At 46.9% G+C, this 26,065-nt stretch overlaps 1 protein-coding gene across 1 annotated transcript in view; it reads left to right on the plus strand.

Moving 5' to 3' along the window:
• The window catches only part of WBSCR17 (Williams-Beuren syndrome chromosome region 17), a 404,099-nt gene that overhangs the window by 354,185 nt on the left and 23,849 nt on the right, over positions 1 to 26,065 (plus strand). The window contains exons 7-9 of the mRNA XM_012640253.1: positions 8,788 to 8,973; positions 11,700 to 11,837; positions 18,363 to 18,458. Coding sequence (XP_012495707.1) covers positions 8,788 to 8,973; positions 11,700 to 11,837; positions 18,363 to 18,458 — 420 coding nt within the window. The remainder of the gene's footprint in view (positions 1 to 8,787; positions 8,974 to 11,699; positions 11,838 to 18,362; positions 18,459 to 26,065) is intronic.

Consider the following 26,065-nt stretch of genomic DNA (forward strand, 5'->3'; position numbering starts at 1 on the left):
CTCACCATCAAATTGGTATTAACTGATCAACACATAAGAGCACATATAAGAATAACATCTATTGGATGTCGGGCAGGGGGTAGGGAGGAGGGTATATGCATACACAAAGAGTGCAATGCGCACCATCTGAGGGATGGACACACTTGAAACTCGGACTTGGGGGGGAGCAGGGGGCAAGGGCAACATACGTAACCTAAACATCTGTACCCCCATAATATGCTGAAATAAAAAAAAAAGTCAACACCAGATGGGCAGTCCCTGCAAGCTGGCGTTCTCTGTTAGCAGAGCCTGTAGTCTTGCAGCCTGGACCGTGCTCTGTCCAGATATTGGAGCTAAAAGGAGCCTCAGGAATAGCTCCCATCACTCACAGACGGGAAAACAGGCCCGGGGGAGAGAAGGGACATGCCCAGGTTATAGGATAAGGGGAGCCTGTGGCTTTTCCTCATTAGAGAGTGAAATGATTGATTCTTCCTCTGGTATCTCTCAGCTAAAGGCCACACCCCCTCCCCGCTGGGTCCAGGGTGGGCTGGGCAGGTTAGTGGTGGTGCACTGTGGGGTGGATTCACATCACCAGAAGCGGTGTCAAGGAATGGTGTTCTCAGAAGCAAGAGGGTGGTTCTGGGATCGTGGGAGGTGAGCTTGGGGAGGGACTCAGATCCAGCTGGTGTTGAGTCTCACAGGGACCTTGGTCCACCTGCTTTTCCTTCCTCTACCTGTCACTTTGTATCTTCTAGTCCGTATTCTTTTTTTTAAATTTATTTTGTAGCTCCTTTTCCCCCTCCTATGCCCTCTCTCCAGACACATTCCATACGTACTCCCTCTGCCCCCTGCATTCTTTAAGACATTCACGTGCTCATTCACTGAACAAACACTCAGAACTCACCGCGTGCTTACTGTGTGCCAGGCATGGTACTGGGCCGTGGGGACACAGATGGCACAGTTCCACCCTCCTCCAGCTAACAGTCCAGTAAAGAGGAGAGAAAGTACTTCTGTCACACACCCACATGCCAGCAGGCTCACAAAATTACAGCTGTGATGAGCGCTACACTGGCCTGTCACAGGGGCTTTTATCTGGGGCTTCCCTGAGGAGGCAATGATGGATCTGAAGTCTGAAGTCTGAGTAGGCATCACCTAGGCAGGTAGGGGAGGAGTGTCCCAGGCAGGAGTGGGGCACAGGCAAGGATAAAATGGACTGTGGGGTGGGAGGAACTGCATAGAGACTGCTGTAGGGGGAGGTGATGCAAGGCCTTGAAGGCTGTGTGAAGACTCTGGACTTATTTTCAGAGCAGTGGGAGCCAGTGAAGTGTGCAGGGGTGCAGCACGATCAGTTAGCACCACTGTTGAGTGGAGATAGTCAGATTGGATGGAGTAGGGTCAGGAGGTGATGGCTGTGGTCCAGATGGGAGATGGTGGTAGCTTGGATCCAAGTGATGGTGGAGGAGAAAGTGATCTGGTGGTCATAGTGGATGAGGAGGGAAGGAGATGGAGCTGAGTCATAGCTAAGAAGTATCTGCAGGACTTGGTGGTGGATTGGCTGGTGCTGGGGGAGGAAGTACCAGGGGTGACACCTGGGTTTCTTTCTAGCTTATGCAGCTGTCTTGCTCAATCCGAGTGACTGGGACAGGGGGAGAAAGGGTCCACTCTCTTTCTGTTCTGGGCCTCCCCCTATCACAGCATCCAGGCTTTTCCCAGAGAGAGCCACTTCCAGACAGTGCCTTGAAGATCCCTGGAAAAGTGACTTTCACATAATCAGGGCACCTGCTGTTCATAGTCTAATGACACAATTGGAAACTCTCACCAGATTATTTCAGCTCCAAATTCACTTATTCCCGAATGGTATTTCCTGCTGTTGTTGAGAAACAGCTGGCTTCTTAAAATTGTGGGATAAGACCAGACCTTGAATATTAGATTTTATGAAATTATGTGGGAACAGCCCCCTCATTCTCAGGGCAGTGGTTTCCAAAGCAGGAGACACGGGGTGATCCACTGGGGGTATGAGAGGAATATATTAGCACTCACATTTTTATGTCATTTTTGGATTTCTATATATCTGTACATTTTCATGTGTAAACTATATTAATATAGTAGTATTGCATGTACTTAAAAATGAATAAAGTAAACATATTGGAGAAGGTGTACTTTAAATTTTTTAACATATCAAAAATTTTAACATATCAAAAATGTTTGGTAGCTACCACCTACGAGAACAGTTAATATGAATCAACCAGTCACATTTGCTTTGGATTCTTGGTTTCATCCCCCTCTCGTCTCACCCCCACCAAGACAGGGGTACCCAGGCTCCTGAGTGACAGGGTCCCCAAGGAGCAGCTGTACCTGGCACAGTACATTGGATGCTCATTAGATGACTGTGCCTCCTCCTCGGGTCCCCAGACCCACCATCCCGCGGTCTAGGCTTTGGCAGAGCACATCCCCTGCTTAGTTTCTTTCTGCCTCTATAAAACTGAGTCATGAAATCACAGCCTCAGAAAATGTATTAAAAGTCTTCTAGGCCAGTGGTCCCCAAACATGGCTCATACCCCAGTCCCGTGGGGGGACCTTTTGCACATCCACTGGTGCCTCAGCTTCCCCCTTGGAGAATGTGATTTCATAGGGCAGGAATGGGATCCAGGCATTTATCATTGTAACGTCTGCCTGTGGTGATTTAGAGGCACAGCCAGTTGTGGGGACCAGAGATCTAAGCCAGCTCCTCATCCTTCCCTTGAAGGGAAGACCTTTGGGACTTCCTCTGGGAAAATGTAAAGGATGCTCTAGGACCCCATCAGCCAGGCGGTGGTCTGGGAGTATCTCTGGAAATACCACCTTTTACCTTGTTTGATGTCATCCTTTCCATAATTGTAAGTCTCTGATGAATTAGTGAAAGCATTTATTAAATAATATGAACTGAATGTATGAATGGAAAGTATCAAAAGATGTAAATAAACCACTTGACCTTGAAGACTCTCCCTGGAATAACAGGAACCCGATTCCACCCACTGACATTCATCCCCCATAGTGTCCTCCTCTTCCAGGGCATGAACCATCAGGAAGCAGAAGGATATGTCCTGCCTGAGACTTCCCAGCCCCTGGAGTCATGTGATGGTCTCTTTCGAATCATCCCAGAGGCCTGGGTAGGTTGGGGCAGGCTTTTTGGCCCAATGAAGGATGCTTCTGTATATCCAGTGGCACAAGCAGGAAACCCAGGAGTCATTCTGAGCCCTCCTTCCCCATCCAGCCGTGCATATCCAGCCCATTACTGGTGACTTCACCTGGGCCCTTGGTTGGTGTGGACCTTGCCTACCCTGTGCTTTGTTCCCCACTACTCCTCTCTCTTCCATCCCTGCTTCCTGAGTTCCAGTCACATTGCTGTTCTTTCAGTTCCTTGAATATCCTGTGTGTATCACTTATCTATTGCTGTGTAAGCTCAAACTTAGGGGCCTAAATAACTACTGATTTGCTTGAGATTCTGAATTTTGGCAGTGTGGGCTGGGATCAGCTGGGTGGTTCTTCTGCACCATGCGGCCCTGATGGGCTCACTCTCGCACCGACAGTCTGTTGGTGGGCTGGCTGGGGGGTTCTGGTCCCCATGGCCTTGCTCACATGCCTGGGGCATCATCCAGGATGACCAAACAGCTGGATCTCTTCACTGTGTGGTCTTTCCTCCTCAGCTTCTTCACAGCACGGTGGGCTCAGGATTCCAAGAGGGAGAAAGTGGAAGCAGCAAAGCCTCCTAAGGCCTAGCCTTGGATAGCGTGAGACATCACTTCTGTGTTCTGTTCTCAGAGCAAGTCATAAGATCAGCCCAGATTCAAGAGGAAGGGAAATAGTTCCCACCTTTTTATAGGAGGAAGGAAAAAGTCACAATGACAAGGAGCACAGGGAGAATTACTGCTGCTATCTTTGAAAACACCCCACCTCACCCTGCTCCCTCCTCCACAGGGTCATTGCGACTGTGCTGGCTGCCTGTGTGCTGGGGACCCTCACCTGCTTCCTCCACTCAGCTCAGCCTAGCCCTTCAGCCTGCACCCTAGTGTCCCCTATTCAGGGATGCTTTCTCTGCACCCGTTGGCCACGGCCCCTTGTTAAGTGCTGCTTTTTCTAGCACTGTGCTGCCTTCCCTCACGAAAAAGCTCCCTTTGTGATGGTGCATTTCCGCCTGGGATGCTTTGATGAGGGTGTTTCCCTCGCTAGATCATCAGCCTCGAGAGAGCAAGGACCTTGTCTGCTGACGCTCCTCATTTCACCCCCTGCACAGGAAAGCAGGCCCTGAATGGATCATTTTTAGATGAATAAATAAATTAATGAGTGAATATCTGTTCCTGGAGTCACCGCACCTCCTGCTGGCCCACTGCTATTTATGCACGGCCACCTGCCCACTTCCTTAGCAAGGGGCACCAAGAGCCCTGCTGCGGGTTCTGTGCCCCCAGTACTGGTCCCAGAGCTTGGCCGTGCCCGCCTCCTGGCCCACTCCAGCCAATCTGGGGGCCGACCCCCTCCCCTGCATAAGGAGTGCAGCCTGGAGTGCTTCTGCAGTGGGTGGGTCCCTCTGCTCTTCCTCCATGGCACCCGAGAAGTGCCAATCACGCTGCCATTCCCACCTTTCTATGAGTTTCCATCCACTGTCATTTCTTCCAGCCCCTCTAGGAACTCCCCATTTGGGCTGATAAACGCTGAGGTGGAGGACAGAGCCTCAGGACCCCTCCCTGGGAGTGGCTGCACTTGGGACACCCGTAGCTGATTCTCATGTCCGGCAGAAAGATGGACTGGATCACTGAGTTCATCTCGTGCTTCCAGACCTTTCGGGCAGACTCGAGGCTGAGGTGGAATACCCATTCTTTCTGGAATACCCCTTGGTAGCAGCCTTAGCTGATCTGTAGTTTATTGCTAAGGCTCAAGGGCACTGTCTTTAATTTCTTTACCTCTGCTGTCTAGACCCAGTTGTTGAACTGCTGCTGACTTCACATCAACTCGTTGTCACCTAGAGCCCTGCAGTGACCACTCCCAGACAACTCAGAGCAGAGCCCTGGGCCTGGAGAATCACTGGGCTGCCGGGCTTTTTGCACCTTCCCTTGTGGAGCCACCAAGCGGCTTTGTGCAGCAGGAGGCTCTGACATCTGACCCTGAGGGTGTCAACAGTGCCCTGCAGGTCCACTGAGCTTCCTTGGGGCAGGGGCACACCCCCTGCTCTATCCCCATGGGATCCTTCACTGTTCCCCCCACTCACTCAGGTCACAGCGCAGGTCAGAGGAGCCAGCTGGGCACCGGGAGCGAGGGATGGGCTGTGGCTGAGGAGGAGCCAAGGGACCCGTGGCCATAGGTCAGCTCCCCTGGGATGAAGGGCTGGTGCCTGTGGGGCCCCCCAGGGAAGGGTGGGCCTGCTGCTCCAACCTGTGGTCCAGGGGATGGTTCTGGCTCTCCTCTTGCTGACTGTGGGATTATGAACTGCTCATCTCACCTCTCTGACCCTCGGTCTCCTCATCTGCAATGATTTAATGAGGTAGCTGTCTGTCATCACTGGGCTGGCACTGGGGTCTGGAGCAGGCAGATGGGGGACACTGGCCTGTGGGGAGGGGTCTATGGACGTGGAGGCTGGGGAAGGGGAGGGCAGAGGGACTTCTCATTTTCTGTCTCATGTGCTATAGCTGACTGCTCACACTTAGGACTTTAAATCCAGTCTGATCACTGGAGGTGACGGCTGAAGCATAGACGTAGGCTGGGGCAGATGGGATGATAACCGCCAGGCACACCGGGTGGTGGCGATGTATGTTAGGGTTCCTGGGCCAGCACTGACCCTGGCAACTCACTCTGGGTTTGCAGGGCCCACAGAGGGGTGCACCTTCCAGGCATCTAACAGTCCCGTAGTACCTTGCCCTGCCTGGACTCTGTAGGAAGAGCTGAGTGTGTCTGGGCTTGTGCCCGCCGAGAGTGCCAGCTGATGTCCACACTGCAGAGCCCAGGACGGGAAGCCAGCATCTCTGCCATGCAGGACAGATGTACCGAGCTGCCTGCTGCCCTGCCTGGCAGCCACCCCCCTCCTCTTCCTTAGGACGCTCAGTATCTGACACAGGGTCCAACCTGGCTCCTGCGCCCTCCTGCCGCTGCTCCTACTGGCCACGTCCACTTGACCCCACTCATGAGCTTGGCCGCCCCCTAGGTTTTGGGCCAACCCTGACCTTGGTCTGGCCTGTGTATGAAGAACTTGGCACCAACTCAGCCTGGCTGTTCCCACCGGCCTGGCACCTCTTTTCTCAGGACTGGGTTTCAGGCTTTGCCGAGGTCCCTCAGGCACCTGCATCTGTGATCCTCACCGAGCCCTGCTCTGCTTCCGTCCGTCCTCCTGAGCTCTCCACACTGAAATTTTCCCCTTGAATCTTTTTCCCCCATCCCTCTGTAGATTTATCTGTTTATTTTTATAACAGCTTTGTTGAGATATTCACACACCGTTACAATTCACCCGTTTACAATGTACAACTCAATGGTGTTTCAGTGTATTCAATGAGCTGTGCAAAGTTCACCACAATCAATATTAGAATGTTTTCGGTGCCCTAAAAAGAAGACCCGTAGCCATTAGCAGTCACTCACTTTCCTCCACCCCCAGCCCCCACCCAAGCAACCATCAAGCTACTTTCTGCCCCTGTGGATTTTTCTATCGTGGACACTTCATATAAAAGGAATCATATGATATGAGGCCCTTTGTGACGGCTCTTTGATTATGGTGTTTTCCAGGTTTATCTGTGTTGTAGCATGTACCAGTATCTCATTTTTATAATTGGCAAATAATATCCCATTGTATGGATATGCCACCTTTTGGTTCTCCATTCATTGGTTTTTGGACATTTGTCTAATTCAAGGTCATGAAGATTTACCCTTATATTTCCTTGCAAGAGTTTTATAGTTTTAGCTGTTACATTTAGGTCTTTGATTCATCAATTTAACTTTTACATATGGTGTGAGGTAGTTCATATTCGTTATTTTGCATGTTGTCCCAGCCCGATTTGTTGAAAAGACTATTCTTTCTTCCATTCAATTGTCTTGACCCCTCTGTTGAAATTGGCCATAAAAGTGAGAGTTTATTTCTGGACTCTCCATTCTGTTCCATGGATCTATGTGTCTGTCTTTATGCCAGTGCCGCACTGTCTTGATTATGGTGGCTCTGTACTGGGTTTTAAAATTGGGAGGTAAAGTTCTACAAGTTTGTTCTTTGAAAGATTGTTTTGACTATTTGGGATCCCTTGTATTTCCATATGAATTTTAAGATTAGCCTGTTAATTTCTACAAAGAAGCCAGCTGGGATTTTGATAGGGATTGTGTTAAAACTATAGATCAGTTTGGGGAGTATTGCCATCTTAACAATATTAATTCTTCCAGTCCATGAACATGGGGCACCTTTTCATTCATTCCCTGGATCTAGCAACATCCCTGTGAAACTCTGTATCTTTGTATATTGCCCATTCCTTGAAATTCAGCCACCTTGTTTTATCCTGTAAGGCACAGGTTTCTTGTCCCTGTTCCCCACAGGCCTCTTGCCACATTTTGCATTTTGCCTCCCTCATGTGACATCCGTCCACTGCCAGCAGCTGGGTCTGCCCTACCTAGGTGTCAGGTCCTAGATCAGACAAGACTGGACCACCCACTCCCTACCGATCTCGTAGCTTGCATTCTCCCCCTGGATGAAGCAGGCCAAGTGAGGGTTCTTGCTAATGGGAGAATTTTACATTTGTATCATTTCCCCTTGGGGTAGCCAAAGTTGAAAAACAGAAACAGAAGATCACACACACACATTTTGCCACCAAATTCAATCAACAAAGATCCAGGGGAAGTGTGGGAACACTCAAGAGTGTCCCATTATCCTAATCATGGAGATTTCTGGGAGACTAAAGGATGAGCATACGCTGTATCTGCCCACCTGGGCCAGCCCACCTGCACGCCGTCACTATGTTGAGCATAGAGCAGCTTCACAGCAGAACAGGCTCACAGGTCCCTGAAACTTTTCTGTCATCTTCCTCTTTTCTCCACTGGTGCCGGGAAGCTCATTTCCACAAATTAGTCCTTTTTGACTAGAAATGCTTTTTTTCCTGCCTGGACCAACGGAAGTTGGATGGTGCAGACTTCCCCTTTCAGCAGCGCCCTTTGAGCCCAGATACCTTCCTTGCCCGTGCAGAGGATGCTAAGCCCACATCACTGGGCTTTCGCATCCCTCACAGGTGCACTGTTGCAGCCTTCCATCTGAGTGTTTCAGCAACAGCACGTGACGCCTGCTCATGATGCCTTCCGGAAGGCTTGGCATCTGTGCCCTTTAGGACTCCAAAATAGAGCATATTAACAGTGCAGAACTAGACCATTGTACACACCTTGTGCTGACATGAAAAAAGAGGGTCTGTTTCTTCATATCTATTTTCCATTCTAGGTTGGCAGAGGACAGCTTCAGCCAGGCGGGAGAGAAAACAACATTTATGGATGCCAATTGTGCACTATTAATAACTTAAGATAACTTATGTGCTGTTGTGGACACCTTAGGTTTATGGGCCCCTCTTTCCCAGAGCTGGATTTTATATCCTGAGATGTTATGTGTATAAGAATCCTCCCAAGCCTTCTTTTCTATGTTTTAGTCAGGTGAGGTTAGGCTATGCTGCAGTAACAAACCAACCTTGAAATTTCATTGGCTTTATATATGAAAATGTATTTCCCACTCATGCTAAGTCAGCTTAACCATTGCTTTCCGTCCTGGGAGAGGGGACAGGAGCCTCTGGGAATTTCTCCATCAGGCTGATGAAGTCTTTGTACCTGCAGGTGTGGCTCTGCGGGGGCAGCATGGAAGTCCTTCCCTGCTCACGGGTGGCCCACATTGAGCGGAAGAAGAAGCCGTACAACAGCAACATTGGTTTCTACACCAAGAGGAATGCGCTCCGGGTTGCTGAGGTCTGGATGGACGACTACAAGTCTCACGTGTACATCGCGTGGAACCTGCCGCTGGAGGTAGAGATGGGCAGCCTCCCCGCACCCCAGAGCAGTGATCCTTGCTGTTCGGCACATCCCGGTGTCTTAATAAGCTGATGGCTCCTCTCCAGAAATGTGCTCATACTTGGAAAATGACAAATGCATTTCGAGGGGGTTCACAGATGTCTAAGTGTCAGAATCCCTGCTTTACTCCAGAAGTGGCACAATGGAAATCTCTAGATCCACTTACAAAGATTAGGAAGGTCATACTATGTCAATCTCGGTCTTGTGATGTTAATCTGGCCGCCCTGCTCCTGAGCATATATTATGTCCAGAAGATTTTTGCCCAAAGATTTGACATCAGACCCCTCATCTGCTGTCACTGTGTGCCCTCCCCTGGAGCTCCTGCTGCCCTGGGATGTCTGCCCCTTCTGTGTGCCAAGGTGCCCTCCACGTGCTGTCAGAATGTGGCCCAGGAAAATTCCCACAGCCCCATGGGCGTGTCACACCATGGCCGTGCACTGGCGTAGTTGAGTTGCGCCTCTGTCACTTACTAGTTATGAGATCATGACCAAAGCCACTCATCTTCTCTGTACAGTCATCTGTCGGTACCCAAAGGGGGCTGGTTTCCAGGAGCCCTCTGAGAAATCAAAATCCAAGGACGCTCCAGTCCCTTACATGCGTATAATCTACACACATTCTCCTGCATACTTTAAATCCTCTCTGAATTACTCCTAATACCTAATACAATGTAAATGCTGTGTAAATAGCTGTTATACTGTATTTTTATTTGTATTATTTTTTATTGTTGCATTGTTTTTTTTCCCCAAATATTTTCAATCAGCAGTTGGTTAAATCCACTGATGTGGAACCTGTGGATGCAGATGCTGATTGTAGCTTCTTTTCCTCAGCTATGAGATGGGATAATAGCGGGCGCTCCTTCCTGGGGTGATTGTGAGAACTCAGTGAGCTAATACACATAACGTGCTTAGAGCAGTGCCTGGCACGGGGGCACTGCTTGACCTCCACAGCCCAGTGGTGCGTCCTGCACCCTCAGAAAGAGCTCGGTTTATCTCCTGAGCCAGCGCACGCCGTGAGTGTCTGAGCCATTCCTGGGAGAGTCGCCTGGAATGACGCCCACTGAGCGATGGCAGCCTCTGCCTTTCAGGAGGCGAGAGCCTAGAACAGCAGAAACACAGTTGAATGTGTGCAAGGTCTGTGGGTGAAGATGATAACAGTGAAGAATTTGTTCATTGTTGCTACAGTATTTGAAATATTTTAACACACCCTAAAGAAGTGAAAACCCCCTTACAGCCACATAGCGCTTTCTAGTTGTTACACTATAGGCGCTTTTATCTATAGTTATTATATTAGGTATAAATAGATAACATTTGTTGAGCACTTACTATGTCCTAGATCCTTGATAAAAGTTCCTTATTTGCAACATCTCATTTGATTCTCAGAACAACCTCATGACATAAGAACTTCAGCTTCTTCATCTGTAAAACATGGATTGTTAATATTTACCTACGAGGGCTCCTGTGAAGATAATATGAAACTTAGAACAGAGCTTAGCAATTATTAAGTGCTCAATAAATGCTAGCTTGATAAGAGCCTGTTCTGATGTCCATTTTACCGATGAGGAGACTGAGCTGTCATGAAGTTCAAGGGGACTTGTTTAAGGTCACATACACAGCACATGGGCAGGGACGTCAGCTCAGCTTTTCATGCGACCCTTCCCCGGCCCTGTGGTCAGGGGAATAGATAAGATGATTATTATTCTATTTTGTAGAGAAGCAGTTGTGACTTGGCATGGTGAAGAACTCAAGTCTTTTGACTCTAGCCAACTGCTTCCTCCATTACTGCAGACAACCTCTGGTCCCGAATGCCAGCGGTAACTGGCCGTGCTTGGTAAAAATAACCATTTTCACGAATCGTGCTAAGTATATGAAAACGACGCGTTAGATTTTGCTGCTCAGATTTGCCTATGAAGTTTAATAAGTTTGACATTTAAAGGGATTTTTCTTTAAAATCACTGACAGCCAGAGCAACCTTAACGACATACTCTGAAGTCTTCTCCTAGGCCCCCGAAATGCCATTCGGCTGCCCATTGTCCGGAGCCGGCATGCCGTCCCGGCTCATGCACAGCCGTCTAGTGGCTGAGGCCGCGGAGTCGCATTTCAGATGCTTTATTTTCCCGTGTCAGCACACAGCAGCCATTACAGGTTCATTTCTGTAAAAGCAGAGTGAATTATTCATTAGAACATCATTATAAGCTTTGCAATGGAAAATTATTTTCGCTTCTGCATATAATGAACTTCGGGAAGAGCCAACAAAGGGGGAAATTGCGCGTGTCTGGGACAGAAAGACAGGAGGGGGGTGTAGGCATTGATTTTCCTGTCTTAATCAAATAATTTTTCTAATAATTGCTTCTGATAGTTGCTGGGGAAGTGTGAGAGAGAAGGCACTGAGAATGTGGGTCGTTGCTATCAGAGTGTCCCAGGAACCCTGGCACACGGTAATGACAAGGGTGGCGGCTGCTCTGGGGCCTTCGTGCTGCGCGTTCCTGACTGCGCTCAGGGAAAAGGCCTTGGTGGCCCACGTCTAGATGACTCAGGCCGGTCTCCTTAAACCGACCTTCCAAGGAAGCGTACAAGGCTTGACCTCTTCTCTCCGAAGCTTTCCCTGAAAGTGACTCCACCTGTGCCTCTCTCTGGCCCACGCTCCATGGCCACTGACACCCCTTTGCTTCTCTCTCCTTCCAGAATCCAGGAATTGACATAGGTGATGTCTCAGAGAGAAGAGCATTGAGGAAAAGTTTAAAGTGTAAGAACTTCCAGTGGTACCTGGACCACGTGTACCCGGAAATGAGAAGATACAACAATACCATCGCCTATGGGGAGGTAATTAAGACTGCGCATGCTCTCGGGTTGGACTGCTGTTCACTGTGCTGTGCATTGCTTTGCTGGGGGACGATAGAGTCATTTGTTCATTCATTCATTCATTCATTCAATGAGTGGTTTTGGGAGGTGCGGGCTCTGGCAGCAAGGCTCTCTCCAGCTACCAGTAGGAGTTGGGAACAAATGTAATAAATGTGACAATGGGAACAGGGACAAAAGGCTGTGGCAGTCGTCTTCTCTGCCAGAGCTGCGTAGAGAACGATGAGCTGTGTTTGGAACATTTTGACTTTTAGGTCCTCTGGGACCTGCAAGTGGGACATTGGGCAGAAAATTGGGTACAGAGAGAGGCAGAGCCTCAGTGCCGTGGGCTGGAGTCACTGTCAAAGAAGGAAACCTGGTCTTCTTGGGTTTTCTATGATGAGATATCACCTTTCTAGACATTAAAGCAAATTGATTTCTCTCATTACAAATACCATAAATATGCGTTTGAGAAAAAATTTGAAAACAATGAAAATAGCAGAGAACATTTATTGAGTGCTTTCAAAGTGCCAGCCACTATTCTAAGTGCTTTTTACATACAAATTCATTTCACCCTCACCCAATAAGATAATAGAATTATTTCCATTTTAGTGATAAGAAAGCTGAGATTTAGAGAAATTACCTGACTTACCTACGGTTGCAACTTATAAGTCACGAAGCCAGGATTGGACATAGGCATTCTGACACCAAAGATAATGTATACATTTTGATGTGTGGTCTTCTTTACTGTGTGTACGTGTGTATGTGTGTGTGCACACACTTATATATTTTTACTAAAACCATGCTGTCCACAATGCCTCATAATTTGCAATTTTACTCAATAGTATATGGACAATATCTTCCTGTGTCATTAAACATTTTTCTGCCACATTATTCATGGCTGCATATGGTTCCACTTTTGTGGATTCTGTGCTTGCTTGAGAACGTCGACATTTGCGTCATTTCCATTTTTTAAATATCGTAAGTGCCACTGCTGAAGCATCCTTCTATAGAAACACTCATACGCCCCATGCATCTACCTCATTACCTCCTTGCAGCGCCTGTTTGGAGGTCGAGTCTGTGACACCAGTCGGGTGCTCTCGACCTAGCAGAGACACCCAGTGGCTCCACAGTTTGGGTTTCCTTCCCAGGGCTGCCCGGGACTCCCTGTGACTACCAGGTCAAGCTAAGAAGACCGCCTTTGACTTAGAGTGTTTACATTTTTCTGCAACTGCAGATTTTTCTTGTTCTTTGCCTTATATGCCTTTTATAGAAAGTAATGGAAAGTAAATCAACCACAGGTTAAATTGTCAGGGTGTGGAGTGTGGACCCTCCTGAACTGGAGTCTGGAATGAGACACTTGTTTCTTGCAGGGTCTGTGTGGTGGTTGGGGATGCGTGAAGGCTCTGGAGCCAGGATTCGAATCCTAGTGGGCTGTTAGCGGCTGTGTGGCTCCTCTCGGCTTCCATTCCCTCATCTGTAAAGTGGGAGGCATGAAAGTACCTACTCTACAGGTTGTTGGGAGAATGGAGTCAGCTGTGATATGTAGAGTTCTTCACCCCACAGGCAACGCAAGTTGTTAATAGGTCCTAACTGCCTTGTCTTTTCTTCTTCAAAATAAAAGTATGTATTTTTTTTTTGTTATCAAAGTAACATCAAATATAAAGGAGGCATCAAGAAATGATGGGCAGTGAATGGATTATTTCTGAGACAATTGGTTAAATTGCCTAGCTCTTTGGAAAATAAATCAATTTAGATTCTTACAGCTCACCATATACCAAAGTACGTCTGAGATGGACTATAGAATTACATGGAAGAAAAGAAATCTTGAAAGAACCATGTGCAAATAGAGACGAATCTGATCTCTGAATGGTGAAGTTCTTTCCAAGAATGCCAGCCAGGGAAGGAAACACATAAAGGATCTGAACTCATAAATATTAAAATCATCTATACATCAGCTGAATAGAGAAATAATATGCCAAACTAGAAATATATATGCCACAAATACTATAGATGAATCGATAATACCATTAATATATAATGAGCTCTGCAAATTGATATAAATAAACAATTTTATTTAAATAACAACATAAAACATCCCAAAGGAGAAACAAAGTATAAGGAAGGTTAACACTCGAAAAAAATACAAATGGTTGAAAACACATGAAAAATTTTAATTTATTTTATAATCAAAGAAATTAAAATAAATTTTAAATACATTGAGGTAGGTTTTTTTTTTCCTACCAAATGAACAAAAATTTATTTTTGGAATATATGTTGATTACTTTGCTGGTAAGGGCTTGGTAATAAGAAAAATCACATATCCTCCAGCGAAAGTACAAATTGAAACAAGCTTTTTAAAAAGCAATTTGAACCACATGCATTAAAAAGCTTAATGATAGTCATATTTTCTTCTCCACTCTTACCCCAAGAAAATAATCTGAAATAGGGACAAAGATTTGAGAGTAAAATTGTTCATCTCAGCGATCTGGGGGGACAAAAAATTTTTTAATTTAACTCGAAGATTAGTTAAATATATTCATGGCTCGAAATATTTTGCAGCCATTACAGATGGAGTGCACAGAAGTTTAATGACCTGAGAAAAATATTGATACTATAATGCTTAAGAGGAAAAAGTCAGTATGATAAAACTAGAGTAGCTGCTATTTTAGATTAGAAGGAAGTAGAACAATAGCATGGCAAAATGGAGAAGACAGTTATAATTACCTTAGGTAGTGGGACTGCTAGCAGTTTTTGTGTGGGTACTTTGTCATCTTTTTCCAGTTTTCACTAATAATATGTGATAATTTTATAATTAAAAAATAGTTATTTGAAAAGAAAGATTAAAAATGGAAAAATGGTAGAAGGTGGTGAGCGTTGCTGTGCACAGCTCCATAGTCCGTGCACTGCACAACTCTAGGGGCTGCCATTGACATCAACCACAATATATCCCTGGATAATTGATATCCCTGGAACTATACAGTGGGGTGGCCTTGGAGGTAACATAGATATCAAAGTCTGATTTTTTGGAGGAGGGAGGCCTTTTGTTTTTACAAATTGTCTTGTATTTTTAAAATAATAAATTCAGTACATACGTTCTATAGGAAATATAAAGATGAAAACAAGACTTACTCTAAATCCCAATTCCCAGATAGAATCAATGTTAACATTTTAGGGCATTTTGTTTTATTGCTCCTTCTCTACCTGCTGAGCTCCCCACATACTGAAATATATTTCAGATGGACTATAGCATTAAATGAAAGAAATCAAATTAATCACATTCAGTTTGGTAACAAAATTTGGCATTATTTAGACAATCTATTTTTAATGCTCTTTTCTACTGGTTCTTTTCAACACACCCACACCCCTGAGCTCTGAGAAAAGGAAGAAGACAGAGTGGCTATCATACTATATATATCTATAGTTTGAATGATTTGTTTTTCATTTATAATTCTGTTCACGAGTCTTTCCCTGGGCCAAGGACTATTTCTGGGTTTTATACTCCTTGCTATTCCCTAATTTTTGGCTACTTTGTTGTTTGGCTTTTTAAAAAGCTTTCTAATCATGTGCATTGTATATATCTTGCTCTTAATTACATTATGGTTATTACCTCTAGTTAAAAAAATTTTAACATCTGAGCCTCCAAAATTAAGAGTCAAGTGATATGGATTGCAAGAATTTTCACACACTTTCTCCTGTCCTCTTCATCAACTCTTCAGTCTTTGTTAATATTATCTGGGGTTTTAAACCCAAACATTATTAATACAGCCATCCTTCAATATCCACAGGGGATTGGTCTGGGTCCCCTGTGTATACCCTAACTCTGCAGATGCTCAAGTCCCTCGTATAAAATGGTGTGGTATTTGCACAGAATCTATGCACTGCTTCCCGTATACTTTAAGTCACATCTAGATTACTTATGATACTTAATGCAATATAAATGCTACGTAAATAGTTGTTGCACTGTATTGTTTAGGGAATAATAACAAGGGAAAAAAATCTGTACATGTTCAATACAGATGCAACCATCTTTTTTTTTTCAACTATTTTTAATTCAGGTTGGTTGAATCCATGGATGTAGAAGCCATAGATATAGAGGGTTGACTGTACTTTATTTACGTTTTATATCTTCTTTATGAATAACTTTTTAATCAAATTCAGTTTGATGACCAAATCTACCATGATTCAGACAAGTCTGTTTTTAATGCTCATTCCTACTTACTGTTTTAGGCACAGCCAATGCCAGCACAGGGGAGGGAAAACAGAGACCTCCGAGCAGGTGTCGGCCTGGCCCTTCCCCCTACGACAGTGTTGGCGCCCAGGCCCGCTTAGATAACAAGTCACTTTCCTTTGATTTTTACATTTTTATTCATCCCTGTTAGCTGGAATGTCTTAAAATATTGGAATGTCTTTCTAAAGAATGATATGTGGATGCTTGACTCTTACATGTATGAAATGTTGTCTCTCCACTTACAAAAGCACTTCATGGTGCTCTAAAACACTGGGCCACCAACATTTTTGCACAAAATTATGTGGCCAACTCATACTGCCCTTGGTTTGAACTGCCCCTGGCCTCTAATGCACTTTTATTCGACTTTCTTTCCTTTCACCTGTATTTATATAAAATACCACACATATATAATGTGTATAAAGCATACACATACAGCATGATAATATAAACCCAAAATCCATGTTGCCACCACCTGGGTGAAAAATAGAACTTTTCCAGCATCGAGTCCACATACCCTTTTGAACCCCTCCTGCGGGAATCGCCTCCTCTCAGCAGTCGTCTCTGAACCTTCAGAAGTGGGGAAGAAGTCCTCCTTGCTGGTCCTGACATATATTAGCCACTGCACTAGACTGTGGACCACTTCAGGGCAGGGAAACTGTTGTTTAAAACATCTTTGTGTTCATTAAATTTAGCACAGTGCCAGACACTTACCAGGCCTTCAATAAATATTTGCTAAATTACTGAGTGATAGATTTGATTGCATAAGCATTAGAAATAAAATTTAAAATCCTAGCAGTCTGAAACCATGTGGAACAAATATGCCTTGAAAACATTAATGTCCTTAGTATGTAAAGAGCTCTTACAAATCTATAATGAAACCATTTAAGATCCCAGTGGGGAAATAAATAGACAATTTTAAAAAAGGAAAATGATTGCTAAACACAAAACATTTCAATTTACTATGAATAGTAAATTTATAAAAACAAGATACCTTTCTTCACCCCTCAAAACAATATTTTTAAATGGTGAAATTCGGGACCGATAAATAGATAAGTATTTGCCCACCTCGTGAGCTGGAATATGAATTAGTTCAAAGTTCCCAGCTAGCAGTCAGGCAGCGTGTTTTAAGAACATCAAGGTGTTCATACGCTTTGATACCTTAATCCCAATTCTAGGATTCTATTAAGAAAATCTGCAATGTGAACAAAGCTTTATGCATAAAATTGCTCATTACAGCCCAAATTGAACAAAGCTAAAATGTCCAAAGATTGGAGGGAAAATTAACTGATTGTGCGTGAAAGGATTGTGAACAATTGTTATTTTCTTCTGTATTTTCCAAAATGTCTCAATGAGATGGTGTTATTTTTATAATCTTAAAAAAGATTTCAAAATCATTAGAAATCTGCTCAGTCATCTGAGACTAGACACAATTTGGGTACAGAATGAACAGTGTCCCTGTGCCACTCTTTCTGACTTATCCTTAGTTAATGTGGTTTCCATGGAGAATATAATCTGGAGGGGAATGAATATATATGGAAAGACCAATGACATTGCCTTTTCCCCACCCATTGAGACCCTGGGGTGGTGGATACCAATATAGGGTTACAACGTGCCTGGAGGCCAGATTAGATCTGCTCTCACACACTCCCAAGGAGACAAGCCTAGGTCCAGGGGCGTTGTCTTGGGGACCTATGTCTATTTCCAACATCTGGGATGGTGCCCGATGCAGCATATGCATTCAGTACAATGTTTTTTGAATATATAAATAAAGTTGCTAGCGCTTTTCATGATGGCAAGGTTTCAGTTTGCTTCTCTGATTGCTGTTTTCCATGCCTCTATGCAAGTAATGATATGAGTGACTAACCTATGACTGACTCCCAGGTTATTAAAACCAGTGTTGGTGCCAAGGCCCACTTAGGATTTGTTCATACGTCTCAGTCCACACCCTGACCCCCCTCTGAGGTGACTTTAAACCTAAGGTCTGGGTAATACATGTCTCTATGTCCAGAAGTTCCTTGTGATCTCTTTTGTGCTGTGATGGAGGCGCTGGGAGGGGGGGGGCCAGCTGCCCAGGACACAGGCAGAGGGCTGGAGCCCATGCCACCCATGGAGGACTTTTTCCTTCCTGCTAAAGTGATCACAGCCGTGAAGTGCCTTGGTCCTTGCTTGGAGGGGCCTGTGGCCTTCCCGTCATGAACCAAGGCAGCGTGGAACTAGGGCTGGGAGGTAGCACCTTCCCCAGAGGAGCTCTGAGGGTAATGTTTTGTCTACTCCCGCAGCTCCGCAACAACAAGGCAAAAGACGTCTGCCTGGACCAGGGCCCACTGGAGAACCACACAGCAATACTGTACCCATGCCACGGCTGGGGACCACAGGTAGGAGCTTACTTCTGACCACCGCAGGCCCACCCGGGCCTTGTGGGACTTCTGGATGCTTCTGTTGCCCTCTATTTTGGTAATTGTTATCTATTCTGAGAGTTTAAGGAGAAGGTGGGAGGCTTTCTGGCTGTTTCATTAAAAATGCTGGGGAAAAGATTCATAAGTGGTTGCATCAGCACAAATATTAAGATTACGGATCAATGTGCATGTTTCATACTGGAAGGAAAAGGTAAGTAAGCCACAGAGTCATTTGCTAACACCCACATACACCTGCTTACAACCTCGAAGAGACAATTAGCAGCTTCCCTCCCAAGAACCGGATTGACACGTCTGTCCTGAAAGAGCATGTTTTTGGTGGTGAGTGTCACAGGGACCATTAGGGCTGGTACGAGAACAGAGTGTGATGGGGAAGGAGGAAAGTGTTTGCAGGGGCATCTCTGAGAACACACGAGACAGCTTGCAAAGGGTAAGGCGATTCACCAATCTGTGAAAACAGAGGCCTGATAAATGAATTGCCGTTGACGGTTTTGTGCTAGCTGGCGACGCTTGTGCGTGAGTGTGCATTTGTGTGTGTGTACAGAAGAAGCTTAGCTGAAACTCTCTAAGATGGAGAGAAAACACACCCCAAAATGTCACTAGATTTGACATTCATAGAAATTTAAAACATTATGTCAACCAACCATAACAAAAGGCAAACATTTATATTCCAATTCCAAACGCAATCCATTTAAATCAAGGTTATTTAGGGATCCTCACCACTGCCCAAAGGTGCCTGTAGGGAGTGGGAGAATGGCTGGGATGCCTAGACCAGAGAATCGAATGCCGGTCTATATCCATCCATTCATTCATTCTCTGAACAGATACCTCCTGATCACCTGCTGTGGGTGTGAGTCACAATTGTACACAGGCCGTTGGGAAGATCCAGTCCCTGCTCTGAGTGGTTTACCTTTGCAGGGGCAAGACCGGCATAGAGGCAGGAAACCTCCAGCATCACAAGTGTGGCTTAGGCTACAGGAGGAAAGGGGCCTGAGAACAGGCAGAAGAGAGATGGAGAGCAGATGGGGAAGGGCCTGATGTGGCTCTCACGCTGCGGTGTGCGGCAGAGTCATCTGCGAGACTTGGGAAAATGCCAGCTCCTGAGCCCCACCCCCAGAGGTTCTGGGTCAGGAGATCTGGGCTGGGGCCTGAGATTTTACATTTCTAACAAAAAAACCAGGGGGTGCTGACACTGCTGGTTGGAGGGTGCTGCGGAGCCACCGAAGGCTTCATCTTGGGGAATGATAAGTTTAGACTGGGTACGGCCAGCCCCAGAGGGGACTGTCTAAGAGGCTGCATCTTGAAGGAGACCAAGTGAAAAGCCAGCAGTCCACCCCAGCTAGTCTCCCACCGAGACGGCTTGGAGAGGGAGTGGGGATGGTGGTTTTGGACCAGGAGGACCCGAAGGCAGGGCCCCACATGCTGCCCGCACCGTCTTCCTAGGACGCCCACAGCCTCCGGCCTGGGCAGCAAGAGCCTGGACTCTGGACCTGGGGCAGCTCCTCTCCCCAACTGCATAGCTCTGCCTAACCATCCTTCTGGGAATTCCAGGAGTCACTTTTAGAAGAACACTTGACTCCCAGGCTACTTTCTCCAGCCTTCTGAATAAGTATTAATAACATTTGAACTGAGTACTTACCAATGGTGACCATAGACAGAGATGATCCCATTTAGACACTGGCAAGATCCATAGTTGGCCCAAGGAAGCCAATGCCTCCTGTGCATGAGGAAGGGGGTAAAGATGGCCCAGGCACTGTCCCCTGGAGATGGGAGGGTTTCCCACGTGGCTCTGAGCAGTGGGCTTTGCTCCGGGTGTTTCAGGGAAAGGCTCTCAAAGCCACCCGGGAAGCTCTAGGCCGATCCTGAGGCCTAGGATGTTAGGGCAGTGTCATCTGCCTTCTATGGGCCTGAGGTCACCTCTTCCCAGCACCCCCGCCCTCCCCGCCTACTCTGACATCTCTAAGGCCCTGTGATGCCCACACCTCCACACACAGTCTGGGCAGACCGCTGCAAACTTGGCTTTCCTTACTCTTCTGTCCAGAGCCTTTGTTCCTCTTTTGTCCCCTCCCTTGGGGCCCTGCCCAGTGGCCACCTGCTACACAGACCCAGCAGGAATGTCTGCATGGCCCGTCCCCCAGACAACATGGTCAGCATCGCGTGCACTCTGAGGATGGCCACCCACTCGCTCCCTCCCCAGGCAGGAGCCAGGCATCAAGTTCCCTCTTCTGCTGGGAGCTCAGTGGCATTTGCAGCACAGTACTGAGTCCTTGGTTGGAAAATAGCTGGAACACATCTTTCCCCAATTCCTCCTGCATGTGGAACTTTTCCAAATGAAAGCTCTGGCCATTTGGTTGTTTATGGAACAACAAGCAAAATTAGGCAGATCATGACTCCCCCCACCTCTAAGATGAACACCTGTAAATGGGCCCTGGTGACTTTCCATCAGCTGATTTTTTGAAAGTCAATCTAGCACTGCTCTCTGTTCTGCCACGTGTCTGCGTTAGCAAGTGTCCTTGGCCTGGCTCTGCGGCTGCCGGGCTGTCCCCTGCTCGTTCATCAAGGCTCCGCTGCTGCCCAAACCTGCTCCCTCTATGCACCGAGTCCCATCTCTGACCAGGCATCTCTTTAAACGGCATGGTAAGTGCCGCGGGCACACAGCCACTGAACAGAGCCCTGCAACCAGGCAACTCCCTGCAGAAGGAGTCGGCGTTCCACAGACATTGTTAGCTTAATTAATGGACTCTATGTTGTAATTTATTATCAAACAGCAATTAAGCCAAGATAAACTAGGCACTGAGGAGGGTAATTTCCTGTCTTGCAGCATGTGTTTGTCAACAAGATGGAAACGGTTCCTGGCCACTCAGAGAGCCTGCTCGCTCCAAAGTGTCCGTCCGTCCTCGAGCTCACCACGAGCCTCGGTTTTGTCTGCTTACTAATTTGGATTAGAAACACATCCAATTCTTTTTGGAGCCTAAGTTTTATTTAAAAATAGAATGTCAAGGGTGCAGCAGCAGCCTTTGGTGTCAGCGTGAACCCGTGTGGAGAGGGAGGTCTTGTCTAAGGAGGCAGGACCACAGACCCCCACCAGGTGCCAGGCTGTTGCCTTCCTGGGCCCACGTGTGGGGAGGGTTCCTGAGCTGGAGCAGCCGTAGGAACACCTGACAGCTTTGCTGCCCAACGAGGGGACCGGCTTGCTCTGCCAGGCCCTCCTGCTGCGCCCCTTCAGCCAGCTGGTCACCTTTCCCAGGCCAGAGCTTCTGATTTCCTTCCAGAGACAGAGGTGCCGTCAGGAAGAGAGAAGGGGGTGATGGTATCACTGTGCCTAGGATCCCTGTACCATTTTGGTGGTCCTTATCCCACCCCCCCCATGGGCCCTGACCCTGTTGTCTCAGGTCCCTGCCCCTGAGCTGCTGCATGCGGTGGACTCTGAGCTCCGTGTTCCGGCCCCTGTCCGGGGACAGCACTGAGCGCCCTGGGCCGGGGCTCGGCTGACACGGGGAACGAAAGTGCTGATGATAACACCCATATCTGTGTCAGTAATATGTTTAATCCTCCCCACTACCCCATCTGGTAAACAGTGACACCTTCGTTTTCTCATTTTATTAATGAGAAAATTGAGATTCAGGTGGGGCAGTGCCGGTTGTCAAATGCAAGTCCCGTGACGCTTAGTCTTGGATACTCCGCGGTGCCATCGTGAACTCTGGGGGGCATCTGCCATTTCCTTGAGCCCCCAGGTGTTCTCCAGCCCCAGCAGGGCGTAGTGGAAAGACCTGAAGCGAGCACGGAGGAGCGGATGTGAGAGCCGAGGTCGGAGGCAGGGCACGGGAGCCACGTGCAGGGGGAGAATGACGCAGCTGGCTGAGGCAGGCGGCTCAGGGCAGCCGAGAGGGACAGAGCGTGAGAGCCTCGAGAGCCATGATCGGGGCTGGGCATCCCATCCGGCATCCCAGGCGTGCTGTGCAGACACTGTGGACCATCTGGGAACCTGTTACCACTGCTGCTCCCGGAGTCCAAGCCCAGACGTCCTGCCCATGGGGCCTGGGCCTCCGTGTGCCCACAGACACCCGCAGGTGCCTGTCCTCGGCAGTCGGTGGCCAAGTATTGAGCGTCTAATGTGACAAGGCTTTGTGTTAGACTCTAGAGGTAGTGGTCACGTGTCCCTGTTTGCCCAGGACAGGCCCAGTGTGGACGTAGTGCCCCTGCTTAATTTTTTTAAATTTCTAATGCTATCTCAGTTTTCATGTTAACTGGCTTTTTTTTTTATTTTTTAAGGTAAAATTTACTCTTTATAATGTGTAGTTTTGCAAGTTTTGACAAACACTTATGACCAAGTAATCACCCACAGTCAAGGTACAGAGTGGCTCTGTTGCCCCGAATTCTCCTGACCCCCTTTGCAGCTCCCTCTCCCTCTGCTCCACATACTTTATACACATCAAATGTGAGTTCCAGCTTCACTGGCTGTGCTCGCGACAGTCGCCTGTGCACCTGCACACGCGTGTGCAAACGAACACGTCCCCACGGATTCTGCTGAGGTTCCCAGCCCCCCTCAGCCCATGCCATGGGCAGCGAATGACCAGCAAAGTGTTCCGAGTGAAGCGCCCTGGACGTTTCAATGAGCACTGTTTGAAACAGCTGCTCACTGTGAGGGGACGTTCTTAAAGCAAGGTGTGCACCACGGAAAGGAATTGAAGGCGTCCGTCCCTGTTGGGGGGCGTCCGGCTCTGTGCCGAGGGCCTTTCTGATTCAACAGGCTCAGGGGAGGGCATCAGCAACCTCTCCTCTGTTCGTCCTCCCCATCTATACATCGGACTCCTCCCCTCCCTTCTTCTTCGTGAGGCCCTCATTCCCTCCCTCGGTGAACTCATCACCAGAATGACAGATGAGGATTCTTTTATCCCATAATTAAATTTAATCTGATCTTGGACTCATTCCCCGATGGCTTCATCTTTTAAGCGATACATCATCCAAACACCTTGTCATTGTGATGCATTGTGCCAATAAGGCACTAGTGCCCCGCTGGATTAGCATATAGAAGGCACTCCTCTTCCTCCTCCTCCTCTTCCTGCTCCTCCTCCTCCTCAGGAAATGCAGAAGTGAATGATACCCAGCAGCCTTTTGGCTTCAGAGGACAGAGCCCTTGAGAGTACATTGAAGTTCTCACCCAAGAAAAGATGGCTTTGCTCCAGGAAACAGTTCTGTGGTTCTGGGAACAAACCTCCTCCGTTTGGTAAGAAGCAAACCCAGCAATATCTATCCATCCATGGGAATCTGATTCCTGGAAAGCCCCATGAGTTCAAAACCGGGAAACTGCAGAGCTTGTGGGGAAACAGAGTTGGGGGACCGAGGGCAGGTGCTTTTAATGCTGACAAAATTTACCGCACACGCAAAAAGGAGCTGAGACAGAAAGCAGGAGAGAAAATGCCGACGGGGTTTTACACACCTAATATTCGACACTATGGACTTTCCATACCGCCCATTTTCATTCTCCATTTTCAGTGTCTCATGCAATATTTTTGAAAACCCTCCGCCTGCGTTGCAATGCAACTCTTACAGATTTACTTCACCTTCTTGCAGGCAGTGAGAATAGTTAAGAGCCTTTTTTTGTTGTTCCGCTGACTCATCTTGTCTCAAAAATATTCAAAGCATTTCTGATTTTATGGCTGTGGGTTGTCACTCCTGCCTCCTGGCGCTGCCTCCATCAGCCCGTGCGTGCACTCCTTGCGCCCATCCTTTTCGCAGAGCGTGCAGTGGGGGCAGGGCTACGTGCTTTCTGCTTGCTGAGGTTTCCTGTGGTTTAGGGGACCCAAGCCTCCTTCTCTGCTATCTGCTTTCCTTCTCTTTTCTATTTCCTACTCCTCGTGCCCTCTTTCTAGTCGCCCCTGACAAGTGGCTCTTGTGGTCCACATACAGGGAGCAGAAATGCTTGACTTCCTAAGTGGTACCCAGAAGTAAACACACACAGACAAGCACACCTCCTGTGACTGCGCTGCTTTTTGTCGTGCTTCACAGAGATGGCATCATGTTTACAAATTGGAGCTTTGTGGCAACCCCGCCTGGAGTAAGTCTGTCGCTGCCATTTTTCCAACAGCGTATGCTCACTTCGTGTCTCTGTATCACATTTTGGTAATTCTCACAATATTTCATACTTTTTTGTTATTATATTTACTATGTTGATCTGCGACCCGCAATGTTTGATGGTACTATTGTAGTTGTTTGGAGGTACCACAAACTGCGTCTATATAGGATGGCAAACTTAATCAGTGATGTGTGCTGACTGCCCCACCTACCAGCTATTCCCTCATCTTTCTCCCTCTCCTTGGGGCTCTCTACTCACTGAGACACAGCAATATTGAAATTAGGGCAATTAATAATCCTACAATGGCCTGTAAGTATTTAAGTGAAAGGAAGAGTCACCCATCTTTCACTTGAAATCAAAAGCTGGAAATGATTGAGCTTAGTGAGAAAGGCATGTTGAAAGCCAAGGCAGGCCAAAAGCGAGGCTTCTTGTGCCAACGGATAGCCACGTGGTGAATGCAAAGGAAAAGTTCTTGAAGGAAATGAAAAGTGCTACTCCAGTGAACACACCAATGATGGAAAAGCAAAACAGCCTTATTGCTGATATGGAGAAAGTTTTAGTGGTCTGGATAGAAGATCAAACTCACCACAACGTTCTCTTAAGCCAGAGCCTAACCCAGAGCAAGATCCTAACTCTCATCAATTCTGTGAAGTCTGAGGGAGGTGAGGAAGCTGCAGAAGAAAAGTTTGAAGCCAGCAAAGGTTGATTCATGAGGTTTAAGGAAAGACACCGTCTCCATGACACAAAAATGAAGATGAAGCAGCAAGTGCTGATGGAGAAGCTACAGCAGGTTATCCAGGAGATCTAGATAAGATTGTGCTACATTCAACAACAGATTTTCAATGTAGATGAAACTGCCTTCTATTGGTAGAAGATGCCATCGAGAACTTTCGTAGCTAGAGAGGAGAAGTCAATGCCTGGCTTCAAAGCTCAAAGGACAGGCTGACTCTCTTGTTAGTGGCTAATGCAGCTGGTGCCTTTAAGTTGAAGCCAATGCTCATTTACCATTCTGAAGACCCTAGGGCCCTTAAGAATTATGCTGAATCTACTCTGGCTGTGCTCTAGAAATGGAACAACAAGGCCTAGATGACAGCACATGTGTTTATAGCATGCTTTACTGAATATTTTAAGCCCACTGTTGAGATCTACTACTCAGAAAAAAAAATTTCTTTCAAAATATGACTGACTCCCCATTGAGAACGCACCTGGTCCCCCAAAAGCTCTGATGAAGATGTGTAAGGATGTAAATGTTGTCTCATGACTGCTAAGACAACATGCATTCTGCAGCCCATGGATCAAGGAGTAATTTCAACTTTTAAATCTTATTATTTAAGAAATACATTTTGTAAAGCTATAGCTGCCACAGTTAGTGGTCCCTCTGATGGATTTGAGCAAAGTTAATTGAAAACTTTCTGGAAAGGATTCACCATTCTAAGTGCCATTAAGAACATTGGTGACATGGGAGGAGGTCAAAATATCAACCTTAATAGGC

Source organism: Propithecus coquereli, unplaced genomic scaffold (assembly GCF_000956105.1).
Source record: "Propithecus coquereli isolate 6110/MARCELLA unplaced genomic scaffold, Pcoq_1.0 Scaffold150, whole genome shotgun sequence".
NCBI classification, from domain to species: domain Eukaryota; kingdom Metazoa; phylum Chordata; class Mammalia; order Primates; family Indriidae; genus Propithecus; species Propithecus coquereli.